The sequence below is a fragment of the Acinonyx jubatus genome, chromosome D4, assembly GCF_027475565.1.
Source record: "Acinonyx jubatus isolate Ajub_Pintada_27869175 chromosome D4, VMU_Ajub_asm_v1.0, whole genome shotgun sequence".
NCBI classification, from domain to species: domain Eukaryota; kingdom Metazoa; phylum Chordata; class Mammalia; order Carnivora; family Felidae; genus Acinonyx; species Acinonyx jubatus.
This window is the reverse complement of record NC_069391.1, coordinates 17910864-17927036: the sequence shown is the minus strand read 5'-3', so window position 1 is coordinate 17927036 and position 16173 is coordinate 17910864. Positions and strand designations below refer to the sequence as shown.

General features: G+C 43.0%; 1 protein-coding gene across 4 annotated transcripts in view; it reads right to left on the bottom strand.

Annotated features, from left to right (window-relative positions):
- Window positions 1-16173, bottom strand: part of ASTN2 (astrotactin 2) — an 873140-nt gene that overhangs the window by 171001 nt on the left and 685966 nt on the right. For all 4 annotated transcript variants that reach the window (XM_027034940.2, XM_027034941.2, XM_027034944.2 and 1 more), the window contains one exon: window positions 13250-13515. In XM_027034940.2, the coding sequence (XP_026890741.1) occupies window positions 13250-13515 (266 nt within the window). The remainder of the gene's footprint in view (window positions 1-13249; window positions 13516-16173) is intronic.

Genomic DNA, 16173 nt, shown 5'->3' with positions numbered 1-16173 from the left:
GGGATAAAACTGAGTTGGAGTGAAGCACAGACCCATTTGATGAAAAGTTATAAAAGGAACTGCGATGTTATAAGAATTAAGCCTTAAAATATCTTCAAATTCCTGAACGACTGTCACTTAGAACCAGGAGAGGACATATTTTTATTGAGCTACTTCTATGTGCCAAACATTGCTCCTAAGCACCCTACCTGGATTATTTTCAATTAATAATCTATTATTTTAGCTACTGTAGTTAGAAACAATTCTATAAAGTAGACATATGAGAGAATAGAATCTTAAAACCTTCAGTAATGTGCCCAAATACACAAAGTAATCTTGTAGCGAAGCTGATATTTGCACCTTTATCTCTCTGATTCCAAAGTATATGTTCTGTCTAATAAGTCAGTAGGTAAGTCTATTTCAGTATAGTGTTGATGAATGGAACTAGAGACCAGGATAGGAAAATATTTTGACTCAATAAAAGGGACATTCTAGTAGTGAGAGAACAAGCTGTTTAGGGGTCACTGGGCAAGCTTCACTTGGAATATTCAAATACAGACTCTTGCAGGGTATAGTAGAAAAGATTCAAGCAATAGACTAGGATACATCTACATGCCTGGACCCCTTCCAGTTCTGAGTCTGTCTGCTCTTTATTTCTCATAGGCATATTTTTGATCATAAAATAAAAGAATGAAATGTGGAAAAGGAGAAGGAAAAGCAAGAGGAAGAACAGAAAGGGAGGAAACATAAGTAAGAGCTTATCTTTACTCAGCACAAGACTAAGCTTACCACATACCAGGCACAAGACTAAGCGTGTTAAATGCCCATCTCATTTAACAGAATAACCTCAGAAATTAGGTATTATTATTATTAAACCCACATCACATCTGAGGGAACTAAGGCTCAGAATTCCTTGCCAAAAGTCACACAGAGAAAAGGAACAGCTAGGACTTGATGACAGATTTGATGTACATCAAAAACAAACTCGTAAATCCTAGATTAGAAAGCTCAGGTTATTCTATTAGATCCTTGGGGTACAGGTGTATCAATACTGGTTGTGCTAGAATGCCAAAAAAGTCAAACCTGGTCAACCTTCTAGACCTAACTACCAAGATACAGGAAATGCAGCAGCAGAGGAACATGTTAAATGATACCATGAGGATGCAATGAGCAAAATCCAGGCTGTGGAGAGCTCTACTGGACAAATGATGCAGTTCTTGAAAAATATCACAAGGAATAAAAAGAGAGAGAGTTAGATAAAGGAAGAAACCTACAGATTAAAAGAGACTTACTTATCAGCCCATCACAATGTTTAGATCTTATTTAGATCCTGCTTCGATCAAACAAACTTGTACCAAAAACATAAGACAATCCAGTAAACGTGAACAATGACTAGATATTTGATGATATTGAGAAACTGTTAAATTGGAGAGCATGGTAATGGTATTGAAGGTATTTTTTTAGTCTTTATCTTTTAGAAATATGGGCTTTAACATTTGTACATAAAAGGCCATAATGTTTGAGGTGAGAGAGCAGATAAGGTAGGCTTAGTGTGAATTGATCACTGTTGCAACTGAAGGTGAGAGGTCCATGGAGGTTCATTACACTAATTTCTCTGCTCTGATGGAAGTTACAGTTCTCTAAACTAAATCGTTTTGGGTTGGGTAGCAGAACTGGGATTTAACAGCGTCCCCTCAAATGGGAAAGTGTGGAAATGAAGTTGAAAAAGAAAGGAAACATGTGGTCCCAGGAGAAGCCCCATTCCTCAAGGTATTCTCCTCCTCCCAGGACTTGAGTTTACAACCTGGAACCCTTCCATTCAGAAATATTAGGAATGACACGACTCTATTGACCAAGGAAGGCACTGCACAGACTGTATAATGGTACAAACTCATGCTGCTTTCAGCTACATCTGCCTGGTGAATTGTGAGACACATCTGGAATGACTTTTTGGTTCTTAGAAATAGCAAGAGAGTTGAACTGTTTGTGAATTCTTTCTGGGCCCTTTGCATCACCGCTGACTGAAGTTGTCTAATGACCCAAGAAGAGCCCCTGTGAACAGGGATAAGCTCCAGAAGGGATGGGGCCTACAGCTTGCTCCATTCCTGGAAGCCAGGCACTGCCCTGGCTGGGGTAGTCTTTGCATGGTTGTGTGATGGATGAGTTGTTATAGGTCATCTGGAAAAGAGATCCCAGCCCTGGTTCTGATATGTTTTAGCCCTTTGGGACTTTGGGGGGTGGCACCTACCCTTTCTAAGCCTCAGTTTCCTTTTCTGTAAAATGAAGATAAATATCACTACCTTCCTTGGTCTGTTGAGAGGATGAAGGGGGCCAGTGTATGTGAAAGCACCTTGGAGGCATACCAATGTAAGTTGGTAATTCATTTGCTTTTCACTCATTCAATTCACCTATTCACATTGAGAATTTACTGAATTTCTACTATGAGTCAGGCACTATACCGGAATGCTGGTGCAATGCTGAGCACAAGTTTGCCCAGACCTTTGTCTCATGGAATTTACCCCCTAATGTATAAGACAATCATTTGAGTCGATTAGGAAAGATATTCTAGAAGTAAGAGAAACAGGATGCTTGGGGTCACTGAGCAAGCTGTTACTGGGAATGTTCAAACACAGACTCCACTCCAGTTTGTAAGGCGCGGCAGAAAGGAACCAAGAAGTAGACTAGGGTTGGACTAGATGCCTTCATTCCCGAGTTTACCTGTTCTTCCTTCCTCACAGGCACTGCTGTCATCATAAAACAAAATAATAAAATGTGGAGGAGGAGGAGACATAGACATTAATCAATTTCAAAACATAAAAAGTATAATTAGAAGCTTTGATAACGGCTACGGAAGAAAGATAAAAAGACTCAAGAAAGTACATAAACAAATAAATGGGGAGCTTATCAAATCCAGAAGCTTCCACAGCAATCTGGCAGGGGGAGTAGCAGTTAACTCAGAAAAGAAGGAGGAAGAGGGATGAAATCCATGCTAGTTAGAGGGAGAAGCATGAGCAAAGGCTTTTCAGCACAACAAGGTATATAGCCTTTCCAGAAATTGGATGATCACCAGTGACTGAAAACCAGAAAGCGAGGACGGTAGGGGTACCAATGAGTTTTAAGAAGTTAGAAGGGCCAGCCAGTCCAAGCAGCCCCATGTAGGCCATGTTAATAAGTACCATGGTCTTGATCCTAGGCAATTGGAAGGCAGTTAAGGGTTTGAATCGGGAAAGTGATGAGCGTAAGTTTTATTTTTGAAAACGTCACTAGCTGCAAGGAAGAAAATTAACTAGAGGGGGCAAGGACTGTTGTTAGCCAGTGAGGAGACAATTGCAATAGTCCAGGTAAAACTTGAACAAGACTGGGTAAGAGTGAATTCTTCTGAGAAATTCCTAAGAAGAAAAATCTGCAGGATTTGATAATGGGTTATAGTTTCAGGGGGATGAGTGCAGGAAGGAAGAAAAGCATCAAGAACCTACTGGTTTCAGAATTTGTAAAAAGTGAGATAGAAAACACTATCCTAAAAAGGCAGTCTTTTATGGCAAATGTAGTGTCCACAAGACTGAAGCCACTCTGTTTCCATTGGATGAAGGGAGTCAGCTCTGGAATGAGTTGCAAAGTGAATCAGCATAGACAGTAGAAGCAGTCAATTTTTTTAAAAAAAATTTGGCCGTGAAGTAAAGAAATGAAGATACAGTAGCTGGAGAAGGTAATATCATGCAGTGATAGTGTCTGTAGTGCACATTAGACTTCCATTTATGATAATTTAAAAAGTTGAAAGGAAGTAGCTAATAGAGAGTACAGCAAAGTGAGAAAAAGCCCAGGGGCTCAGGTTAAACCCTGGTTCCTCCACCTGGTCCTATTTCTAGGGACTGGGGACAAATGGTGTAACATCTCCATGCCTCAGTTTTCACAATGGAGAAAAAAAAAAGATAATAATAATACCCACCATGTGAGGTTGATGAAAAGGTTCAGTGAGCTAAGTACATAAAGAGCTAAAGCTGAGCTCCTGGCACAATTGAAGTGCTCAGGAAATGGTTGTTATTAAAAGTACAAGGGAAAGACATTATGCTATTCTCTTTTTTATCACATTTGCTAACTGAATTCAATGCCCCATGGGGCAAGGGTAGGGGGAGGACGCCCTTTGCTGTGACATGCAATAGTGTTTGCATTTGCTAAGTCTGTGTGTCTTGTAGATCTTATTGAAGCTGGTCGTCTTCTGGTCCCATGAAATAGCTACGTTTTCCAGTTTTGCAAGTAGGCAAGCCAAGCATTAAGTTCCTTTTTTGTAATTGACCATGAGCGTGTTGAGTAATGTGTGGATTATTTCTCCGTCTTTTCTTTGATCTTCTCTCTTGCCAAGGATTGCCTGACAGTCTGGTTCCTGGCCAGTGCACCTCCGCAGAATGCACGGAGAAGGAGAGGAAGTGGCCCACAATAGCAGAGATTTACGCCAGATTATAAGTACTTGACTTTCTTAATCCCTAAACAAGGAATTCCCTGAAGGAACTTCAGAATGAAAGAGACCTGTGATAGTGGTTCTCAAGTTCCGTGTGCATCAGAATCACTCTGGAAGCTTGTGAAAATGAAGATTCCCAGCCTCACCCCACCTGAGAAAAAATAATCAGTAGGAGGAAGCCAGGAACCTGCATTTTTAACAAATGCTTCCTCCATGCCCATCCCAACAGATTCCGAGTGAGACCCCCTGAAATCCAGTCTCCATATTCCACTAGCTACTCCTCACGTCGCTTTACTGCTTTATTGTTTTTTCTCTTCACTTTCTAATATACAGTATCATTTACTATTCTCATTGTTTACTTTTTGTTTCCCACACATGCTCCAATAGAAATTAAGTCTCCAGATGGTCAAAATACATGCCTGTTTTTCTCTCTAATGTATCTCAAATGCCCAGCATAGTGCCTGACCCAAGGGAGACCCTCAGTAAATACCTGCTAAAATTATTTGAATTGAATCCCCACACCCCCAGCCACCTCATATAGGAGCTTCTGCAATAGAAACCCCAACTAACTGGTCATCTTATTTAAGTCTTCTATAATGTTTGGGTCCAGAACATTTAGAAAACAGACTGATACCAAGATTTTTTTTCCAGGAAAAATAATTTGATAATGTATAATTTGGTATAAATTTTTGGAGGATGGAGATCCAAAGACACTTTGAAATCAGAGATCTGCAGACCCCAAATTTAATAACCCTTGGTTATTACATAGCCTTGGTCCCTGAAATTCACTCTTCGGTTGTTGCTGTAGTTATTCACCTAAAAGTCACATTTATTTTCACTTTTTTTTTAGGAATTTAATTTCTTTAATGTTTATTTTATTTTTGAGAGAGAAAGAGAGAGAGAGAGAGAGAGTGAAAGCAGAGAGGGGAAGAGAGAGAGGGAAAGAGACAGACAATTCCAAGCAGGCTCCATGCTGTTAGTACAGAGCCTGACACAGGGCTTAAACCCATGAACTGCGAGATGATCTGAGCCAAACTCAAGAGTTGGATGCCTAACCAACTGAGCCACCCAGGCGCTCCTAAGATTTTATTTTTAAGTAATTTCTACACTCAACGTGGGACTTGAACCTACAACCCTCAGATCAAGAGTTGCATGCTCCACCAACTGAGTCAGCACGTGCCCCTAAAAAGTCACATTTAATCATGTCTTTTTCCCTTGACCCAAACCTTGAAGGAGGACTCCCTATAGTTTACATGGTTCCTAACTCCCTCAATGCAGCATTCAAAGCTTCCCACAGCTCAGGCTTCTGCACATCACTTTTCCAGTTTGATCTCTCCCAAACCTCACACCTGTCACAGAGTGACTGATGAAACACATAAGCTTTAGATACAGACATCCCAGGCTCACATTCTGACCCCACAAGTCCCTAGCTATGTGATCTTAGATAAGTTACTTACCTCTGTAAAGCCTCAGGTTTTGCTTTTTAATTTGTGAAATGGGCATAATAGTGCATACTCAAATGTGTTGGGGGGGGGGTGGAGTGAGAGAACATATATTAATATACATAAAACGCTTAAAAATGCCAGGCATAGATTTGGCACTCAATAACTGTTGAGTTTTATTCTCCTATTCTATATGTTTGGCTCATAGTATCTGAAATAACTTTTTTCCCCCTTCCTTTCCAATATCCCTTAGTCTAGACCAAGGTTTATCAGACTTTTTTTTTTTTTGTAAAGAACTAGAAATGAATGTTTTTGGCTTTGTCTGTCATACTGTATTCTGTGGCTACTACCCAACCCTGCTGTTGATGCAGAAAAGCAACCATAGATGATATGTAAACAAACGTGTGGCTAGGTTTCATAAATGTTATTTATAAAAACAGGTGGCGTGCTGGATTTCACCCATGGGTCACAATTTTCCAACTATGGCCTGAACTAGCTTTGGAACTTTACAGAACTGGCTTCAAGCTTCTCTGAGACTCTGTGTCCTCATCTATTAAATAGGGATAATAATAGTACTTCCCTCATGAATTGTTAGATGATTAAATGAGATAAAAGCATGTAAAGCCCTCAGCACAGTTTCTGGCATATGATAGGCATCTCATCGATAGTATTATCTTCATCATCCAACAGATCTGCCTCAAGCTGTTCCATGATCTGCCCATATCCACCTTGCCTACTGCAAGAACTTTTCCAGACTCTCTCTGAGTTTCTTTCTCCCACTTTCTAACACTGTTGGAATGTCAATTGTATCATTTGAAAATAAGTCATGCATGAATGTAACATATGCAAGTAATTATAGTTACTTCTGTGACTCCTCAGCTTCATCCACTAGACTGTGAGCTCCTTGAAGGCACAATCTGCATCTGACTCCCCCCTCTGAATCTTGTTCCCTTACACAGTTATCTGTCACACACTAAGCACCCAAGGAAGGCAAGAAGATGGCAGCGATGGTGCTACAGTGATGGTGACAGCAGCTGTGATAATGGTGGTGGTGATGGTGGTAATAATGGTGTGGGGGAAGCGGGGGTGATCTTGGCTGACTTTCTTTCAAAGAGCAGTCATTTGGAATTCCCTTCTCAGTGAGAGCCAAGAAGTGTAAATAGAGCAAACAAGTCTTTCTGGCAGAGAGAGGATCTGCTAGAGGGTCAGACAACCACAACAAGACCAAAATTATACATGGCTCTTCCTAGAGCAGCATGAAAAGAAAAAGAAAAAAGAAAAACAAAACAAAACTCACATGACCGGAAGTCAGGAGACCCAAGCACTAGGAAATAATCATCCATCTATAGAGTATTTCACAGTCTTCAAATTGTTAGCAAAGGGTGTCTTAATTTTTCTACATGAGAGCCCTCTGGTAAAAGTTACCACTATCCATTTTACAGAAGAGGAAACTGAGTCTCAGAGAGATGAAGGGCATCACTGAGGCCAGAAGCCATGCCTAACTGCTTCGAATTCAAAACTGGTGTGTGACTAGAGCAAGCCACTCCTCAAATCTAGGTCTTACTTCTACTATTTGTGACATAAGAGACTTGATCTGTAAGATGAACAGGATGTGGTTTTAACATCGCTCTCTACTCATAAATGCTGTGTCACTGCAATAAAGTGCAAGATATGTACCTATTTCTCTTCCAAATATTAATTGAAGGAGCAAAACTGTTAATATATCTGGATGGGAAATAAATTGCAGGTCACAGGATGACTCTTCTAACCTCAAAGTACTTCTCTTATTTTCAGGGTAAAAGTCAGCTCTGACCCTACCACAGCACTGGGAGGTGGAGGACGGGGGGAGGGTGATGAAGTTAGCTCAGAATTCTCATGGTACAGATAAAGTAACAAAGACCACAACAATAGAAGCATCCATGCCCAATGCCATATAAGAGTCAAGGGCAGAGCCTAGTTCAGATTCCAGATGTCCCAATTCTCGAGTTGTCCCAAAGAGAACTCCTAGCCCCAACATGGATAGAGATAGATACAATGCCTAATTTACAAATGAGTACAAGGAAGGTCACCCAGTAGCCAATGGCAGAGATGGGTTTCAAATCAAGCTCTGACTGGCTCTGCACCATGACTCTGTTCTGTCTCCCCCACTCGCAGCCTCTTCTTCTCCTTCACCCAAAGGCTACATTAACAGCCCCATAAAGTCTTATACATTAAGCACTAGCTGTGCTGTGGTTTTGGGCTGTGTAAGGTCATTTAACAGGTGGAGGGAGGAGATTTATATATAAACCAAACTGTCCATCATAAATCATTTTTTTCCTGCTTTCTTTGTTCTAAATCACAGCGTGACATGTAATGAAGGGCTCCTTTCCAACTGAGGCACAAGGAGTCATCCTATCCTATGTATTTACGGAGACGGATGCAAGGAGACCCCAACCACCAAAGGAGCTGGTGTCCAGTGGTCCCCAGGGCTATTCAGAGCACATCCTAACCTTGGTCCAGAATGAGAGGCCAGAACTGCCTTACAGACCTCAGACAAGCCACACCCCCTCTCTGATACTTCCTACCATGCCTTAAATGGGACTCAGAAGTTGCCTGAACACCCCCAAATAATTCAAGGGAGTCAGGGGTTCTTACATAGAAGACTGGTTCCATTCCACATCAGGAGGTCTGTAGGAGAAGGGAATCCTCTTATTCTTTGTGGCACTCCATCTATGACTTCCCTTACCAACAGAATATGGACTCCAGCCAAGTTTATAAAGTGTGAAAATGTTCCTGTATTCCCTCCATTCATGATCTGTCCTTTTGGGTTACCCAGTGATGTCTCCCATGCAAAATACAGATCTAACTCTAGAATTTCATGTCCCTAGCACTTTGGACACCTGCAAAGTTACAGAGTACTACTTAGAAGAGGAAGTATCAAAGGAAACTTGAAAAAAGGAGGGACGAAGTTGAGATGAACATCACTTTTATCATTATCATAGAGAATGTTTGTCCATTATATGCAATGTGCCAGGCACTATACATTCGTTATCTTGTTTGATGCCCATAAGACCACATTTTACAGATGTGGAAATTGAGGTTTGGAGAAGTCATTCAGCATCACACAGTGAACAGGAGATTGGGGCAGGATTCCAATCCAGCCTGAGTAGACCAACAGAGCCTATGCTACCCGATTCCACTCCAACGAAGTTTCTTGCAGGAAACTCAGAAAGAAACTCATTCATCCTCTCTGCCTTTTCAGGTAGGGGAAGAAACACCCAGAAAGGGAAAAAGGACTTTTCCCAGCCTTGCTGTGCCTCAGTGTCAGAGCCCAGGCCAAGGTTCTTTTGTGTGTTATGCATGTGTTCTCCACCTCCAGCTGCAGAGAAAAGCAAAGAGATGGAGAAGCCAGGGGAGAAGGATCGATGGGGTCTGGGGAGGCAGAAAAACAGATGACTGCCACAAGGGGAGTGGCTGCCTTCTCATCACACCAGCTTCATTCAATGACCATATTCCCCCCCCCCCCCCCAGATCATTTCCAGACCTACAGTCGGCCTTTCCCACCCACTCCTTCCTTAGCCTGGATCTCCTGGAAAAGCCTAACTTACCACAGCCCCTAGACTGTTATGCAACTTTAAAAAGGCCTACCATTGGGGGTTGGGGAGAAAAAGGTTGGAGACTCGAGGGAGCCATCTCATCAACCAGCTCTGATGTTTCTGAGCAGGGATGACTAAGAGGAGGAGAGCGTGCGGCTGAGAACACATCACCCCTGCCTGTCCGCCTGCCCAAACTCTTCCCAGGCTCCCCACTACTGGAGGCCAGACTCCTCCCCACCACAGCCTCCCCAGGCCTGCCTGGCCCAGCCCTGCCACTTTTTCCTCGGTGCTGCCCATGGAGCTGCCCCCGAGTCTCAGCCCCTGCCACACACGGGTTCTCACTCAGTTTCTCAGGCAAATGGGCCAGTTCATTCTTCAGGCCTTTGCAGGAGTTGGGTCTTCAGTGTTGCATGTGCTCAGGCTCCTCGCCTTCCCCCAAACACAGTCTTCCACATTCACCTTATGCATCCAAGCCCTCTTAGATGTCACTTCCTCAGGGAAGCCTTCCCTAACTCCACAAGACCTCCTACCACACTCTTTCAACCCACTGGCCTGGACTTCCCTTGGTACTTTGCAGTCCATCTTTACTTGTATCATTGTTTCATTAATACCCGTCTCGTCCGTGTGAGGATAAAGACCAAGTCTACACATTACACTCTACTTCTCAGGGCATGACACAGTACTTGGCATATAGTAAGTCCTCAAAAATGGTGAATGAATGAATGAATGAACGAATGAATGCCTAGTGCTTCAAGGGTCCCAGATCTCCTATAAGGAGAACAGTGACATCTAGTGACTGCTTTCACACTCTTGGGCTTCTCTGATAACATCCCACCAGTTGGCCTCGAAAACATCTCGCTGGATTTCCGAAGAACTGCATATTTCGCTGATGCCAAGGGAAGCTGGCATAGAATCCAGACATGGGGGAATCTGATTCCTAAGCAAAGAGGAAAGGAACCACCAAGCCTCTGGCTATTGCATGTGCCAAGAACACATCACAAAAGTCCTGGGACTTCGCTAAGATGGTGCCACATCACAGATGAGGGGAGTCTGGCCCAGAAAGGCAGTCACTGGGCCAAGTTTACAGAGCAGTAACTGGGGATTCTCACAGCCTCACCCACCAAGTCCTGGAGAGCAGCTAACCATGATGCTTCACTCATCCACACTGACATAACACTGGTTGGACCATCTTTGGTATTCGGTGGAAGCTACCGCAGCCTCCTGAGAGGTCTCCCCCTTTGCACCCTTGCATTTTCACACTCATCTCTCACCCTGAAGCTGGAGGGGTGGAGATATATACATATTTGGCTTTTTTGTTATAGTTATTGTGGAGACCTTTCATGCACAGAATTAGATTATCCACGATGCTTACTTCATGATTCAAGCTCATTATTGCTCCATGCATGGTTAGGCTTTATGTATTCATCCAGTTAGTGTTCGTTAATTAGCTAGTTTTAATGCTTTAATAAACTCCCACAAATCCACCACCCAAAATGCCAGCTAGGAACTTGATTCCTCCATGTAATGAGGGCTCCCTCAAGCCATTGCCCCGCCTCCCTGACTCAAGACTACCATCATCCTGAGTCCTACGTTCACCATTTCCTTGGTTCCCTTTTAAAATAGTTTATAACACCTGTATTCATTCCAAAAATGTAGTGTATTTGGCGTGTGTGTATCTGTTTTAACTTAAAACAGGGGAGGGGTGCCTGGGTGGCTCAGTCGGTTGAGCATCCAACTTTGGCTCAGGTCATGATCTCACAGTTCATGGGTTTGAGGCCTGCATCAGGCTCTGTGCTGACAGCTCAGAGCCTGGAGCCTGCTTAGGATTCTGTGTCGTTCTCTTTCTCTGCTCCCCCACCCCACCCTCAAAAATAAATAAACATTAAAACATTTTTTTAAAAACAGGGGAAGGGTATCATGCTATATAAAATATACTTTTGGGGGGGTGCCTGGGTGGCTCAGTTGGTTAAGCGTCCATCTTCGGCTCAGGTCATGATCTCACAGTTTGTGAGTTTGAGCCCCGCGTCAGGCTCTGTGCTGACAGCTCAGATTCTGTGTCTCCCTGCTTCAGATTCTGTGTCTCCCTCTCTCTCTGCCCCTCCCCGCTCATGCTCTGTCTCTCTCACTCTCAAAAATGAATAAATGTTAAAAAAATTTTAATTATACCTTTGGGACTTCTATTCTTCATTTAATATTATGTTTATTCATCTCATATCAAGTGTCAGTATAATCCATTTGTTTTGTCTGCTGTAGAGCATTCCACTGTATGCACATTCCATTATACACTTATTTAACTGCTCTCCCACTGAGGGGTCTTCTGTGTCATTTCCAGAGGGCTCCTTCTGGTGCACAAATCTAACCTATCTAATCCTTCCTGCATATCCTAAGCATCTCACTGCCCTCCAGACAGATCCAAATTCTATGAGCTAGTTTTCTATAACCTGTATGATCAGGCTCCTTCTGACCTCTCTAGCCTCATTGTGCTTTCCTTTTATCTCTTGATCTTAGTCACGGGGGATGTCTTCCAGTCTTCGTATGGATCATGTTCTTTTCTGCATCTGGTCATCTACCTAATGCTTTCCCCACCTCCTTACTCTGATGCCCTCTCTATCCTCTATGAAGCCCTACCTGACCATGCACCACCCTCTAGCACTCAGTCCAATAGAATGCTATGGTGGGAACGCACAATCCATAGCATCCTATTGGTGCTGGTCAGGGATCTACCAGAGGATCTTCTTTGGAGGTGCAGGGCCAGCTATCTGGGAGTTGCTGCAGAGGGAAGCATGGGGACCAAGTAGAGATGCTTTAACCACTTTCCTCTTCCTAAGTGAAGGCATGGCATCACTATTCCTGGTTTTTAGGAATTGGGGTTCCTGAAAGATTGCATTTAGAGAAACTGTTCATTAATATACTTTTGCAAACCAGTGAACCATTTATATGGTCTCTTCAAGCCCAGGCATACTGTAATGGAAAATGAGAGATGCAGAAAGAGGAAAAAGAGGAGATAGAACTTCGCGACTAAGTACATGGGCTCTGAAACAGACTAACTTTGAGCAAATCACTAAACATCTTCGAGGTTTCCTTACTTGTAAAGTGGGCATGACATTAGGATGAACCACATGGAATTACCATTTTTATAAATTAAAAAATGATCCACAGTTGGTAATTTCATATGAATCACACCAATACTTATATGTATTTCATAGATCTGGAGGGAAGATTAAATGAGATAATCCAAGTATAGCACTGAGGCAGAGACTGTCAGGTTTTCAACAAACCCGTGTATCTTCTTCTCCTTGGCAAACAGATAGAATAGATTTCCCTGTTTTTGCTTGCACACAGGTGTGTCCAATGGCTGAGTTCTAGCCAAGGGAGTGGAACTGAAATGATATTTGTTACTTTCAGGCTTGGCCCATTTCAACTTCTCACGTATGATCCTCCATGTTCTTTCTTCTTCCACAGCAACTGTGGAAGCATCAGGTTGATGGAGCACAAGACAGAACAAGGTGGGTCTCTGAACCATTTCTCAGAGTAAAGCCACTCATCATCAGAAACATTTATCTGGGACTCTGCACAAACAAGCGATAACTTCTATTGTCTTAAGCCATTGAAATTTGAGGATTTGTTGGTAATAGCAGCTATATATGTACTTAAACCATGGTAAGGAATCAATAAATGCCAGTCATCACCATGGTGATGATGACAAGACAATCCCAGTGGACAAAGGGCCTACAAGGGCAGGAGGCAGGAAGATTGATATTTAAATGTGACGCAGTGGCTGTGTCAGGGGAGCTCACCTCCTTGGTACCATTGTCTTGGATGAGGGTATACAGTGGTACCACACGGTTGATTTCCAGCAGCACTGGCGTGGGGCTCAGCTGCTCCTTGCCCGGCCGGCGGCAAAGGTGGCAGGTAGAGGGACAGCGGCCTTTCTCCTCACAGCGGATCTCCACACCTGAGATGAGCTGGTCATCTGACAGCATTTGCGCCGTCAGCAGACCTGAGAGGTAAGTGATGAAGGGCATGGACTTGAGTTCCTTCTTGCTGCCCAGCTCTGTGGTCTCTGGAGAGGAAAGAGAAATTCGATATTGTTCAAAAGGTCAGACTCTTGAACCCATAGGGTCCAATGTGCTAAGGAGGAGGTATCCACTGGAAAGGAAAAAAAAAAGATGGTAGAATGGTTTGCTCATGATGCCTTGGAAAGCACACCTGCTTGAGGACTCAAGGTGTCAGAATGGTATCTTGTTTTGTAATTCACGTTAAATAGCTCCTTACTTTCTCTGGGCCTCACTTTCTCCATATTGGAAGTTGGTTGCTTAGACAAGAGGATTCTCCAAGGGCCCTGTAAGATGTAAATATCCAAAGAAATTTTTCCCAACAGGAAATTCCTGTCTACTGTCAATTTACATAAATTTTACCTTTCTTTTGAGAACTTGCTCCAGTCCTGTATTTTCCATGAAGTTTCATGTAATGGCGGAAACATAAGCTGGAGTCCAATCAATTTCCATTTAAATCCCTATTCTGTTTGAAAATAGCAAGGGGTCTTGGGAAGGTCTCTTAATACCTAAGCGCCTTTGGAGATTAATTCTGTAAAACGGGGTTATAACGTTAACTGAAACAGTGATGACTGGTAAATGAGATAGAAGGAGGTGGACCTGCCTGAAAAAGAAATGATTTCCCCTTTCTTTCTGTGCTCCTATGGTCCCTTGTTCAAATTTCTTTTCCTATCTTCTTCATGCGCACGCTGAGATCTAATTACATATGCTCCATTCTGGGCTGTCTCTCTTGATCTGTGCAGTTAGCATTTCCCACCTCTGTGCTTCTGCCCACTTTCTCTGCTGCCTCTCCAAACATTTACCACCCATCCATGCTCCATTTCAATATCCCCTTTTCAGGAAATCTTTTCTCCTTGCTCTAGCCCTTCTTCTCCGAAGAAGCATTTCTGTTGATAAGCCTTTTTCTTGTTAAGCTCATTTTCTCATCTCATTTTCTGCTGACCTCGCCAACCATATTATCGGCTTTTGGAGACGGGACCATGTCTCCCACTCCTGCCTCCCGCACCCTGTCCGCTTCAGTGTCCCGCACGGCACTAGGGATATACTTAAGACTTCATCAAAGAGGAAAATTATGGAATCTGAATGGCTAGAATGACATTCATGATCTAGTCGGGAGGCTCCAAAATCCTTCAGAGGAATTCTTATGGATCCCAAGAAGCATCTCAACAGACGCTTGCAAAGGACAAAAGGGAAACTGGGCAGGTGGCACTCTAAACCCCACCTCTCGGCTTCCATTAGAGCAGTGCCACTTGTATCTCTCCTATAGACTGGCCTTCTACATAAGGCTTCATAAGAAGAGCGTGGTCTACAGCCATGCCAAAAAGCTTGAAAAAGCAAAGTAATTGGTACAACCCAGGGAGTTCCATTTACATCAGAGACTTTGTGAATGGTGTTCTCAAACTTACAAGATGCATAATCTGAGTGGCAAAACAGGATAGCCCTGTAAGTAATAAGGGACAGGGCTTGGTCCAGACGGCAGTTGCTTCTAAGCCTGGTGAAGTGAAGGCAGGCTCCTGCCTCAGTGGAAACAGGGGCCCTGGGCACCAAGGCCTGAGAGAAAAAGTAGGGTTGTCTCCTGCTCTTGCTCTTGGCCTGCAGTGACATGCAGCGGCGATCTGGAAATGGGCTTGTGAACGAGAAATCAAAATAAATGCGGCCTTCATTCATTACTCTCTGGGCCCTCGGGCCTGGGATCTGGGCTCCACCTTTTGTGTCTGGCTGTCAGCAAATGCTTATGAGCATCAGATCAAAGACTCTGAGGGAGGAAGACAAGGCAAATTCCAGCTAACCAATCCTTCAGAGGGATTAAAGAAGGGTAGTTACTAAGATAAACAAAACAAAGCTGTGAAGAAGGCATCTCAGCAGCTGGGCAGACAGAGACAGTCTTAAGTACAGACAAGTCGAAAGAAGATGATGATGATGATGACTTCTGGAAGTGGAGGCCAGAAGGAATAGTTTTGGAGAAGGGTAACTTCAAACTTTGGAGAGAATAACCATTGAGGGGAGAAGGTCAGAGAGCAGTCAGAGCTGTGAGGATGAGGACACTAGCGAGACAGTTAGCCCACACTCTGATCCAGAGGTCAGCAAACTATGGTCCATGGGTCAAATCCACACCTCAGCCTTTTTTTTTTCTTTTTTGTAAATAAAGTTTTATTGGAACACAGGCACCCTCATTCATTTATATATTGTGTATGGCTACAGTGGCACAATTGAGTAGGTGCAACCAGGACACTATGCCCCACGAATTCTGAAATATTTACTATCTGATCCTTTACAGATTAAGTTTGGGAACCTCTGCTCCAGTCCTAGGTTATAGATGGGGGAAACCGAGTCTCAGAAAGAGAATCTACCTTTGGTCACACAAGAATGTGGCAGTATAATGGTAACATTGGAATCGATTAGGCCATCAATACACTTACATTGTGAATCTCCAATGAGAAAAAAATAGTGAGGCACCTTTTCTCCATAAAACATCTTCCAAAAATCTATTGAAAAAACATACATTTGAAAATGGTAATCTGGTATAACCCTCCCATTTTAAACAAGGGGAAACTGTGTCCCAAAGAAAGACTCTCCAAGGTCACACTCTGAGTTTGGGTTCCTTTCGGTACATGATTCCAGTCTCTTCTGTTAACCAGTTCATCACTTAAACTACTAATTTTATC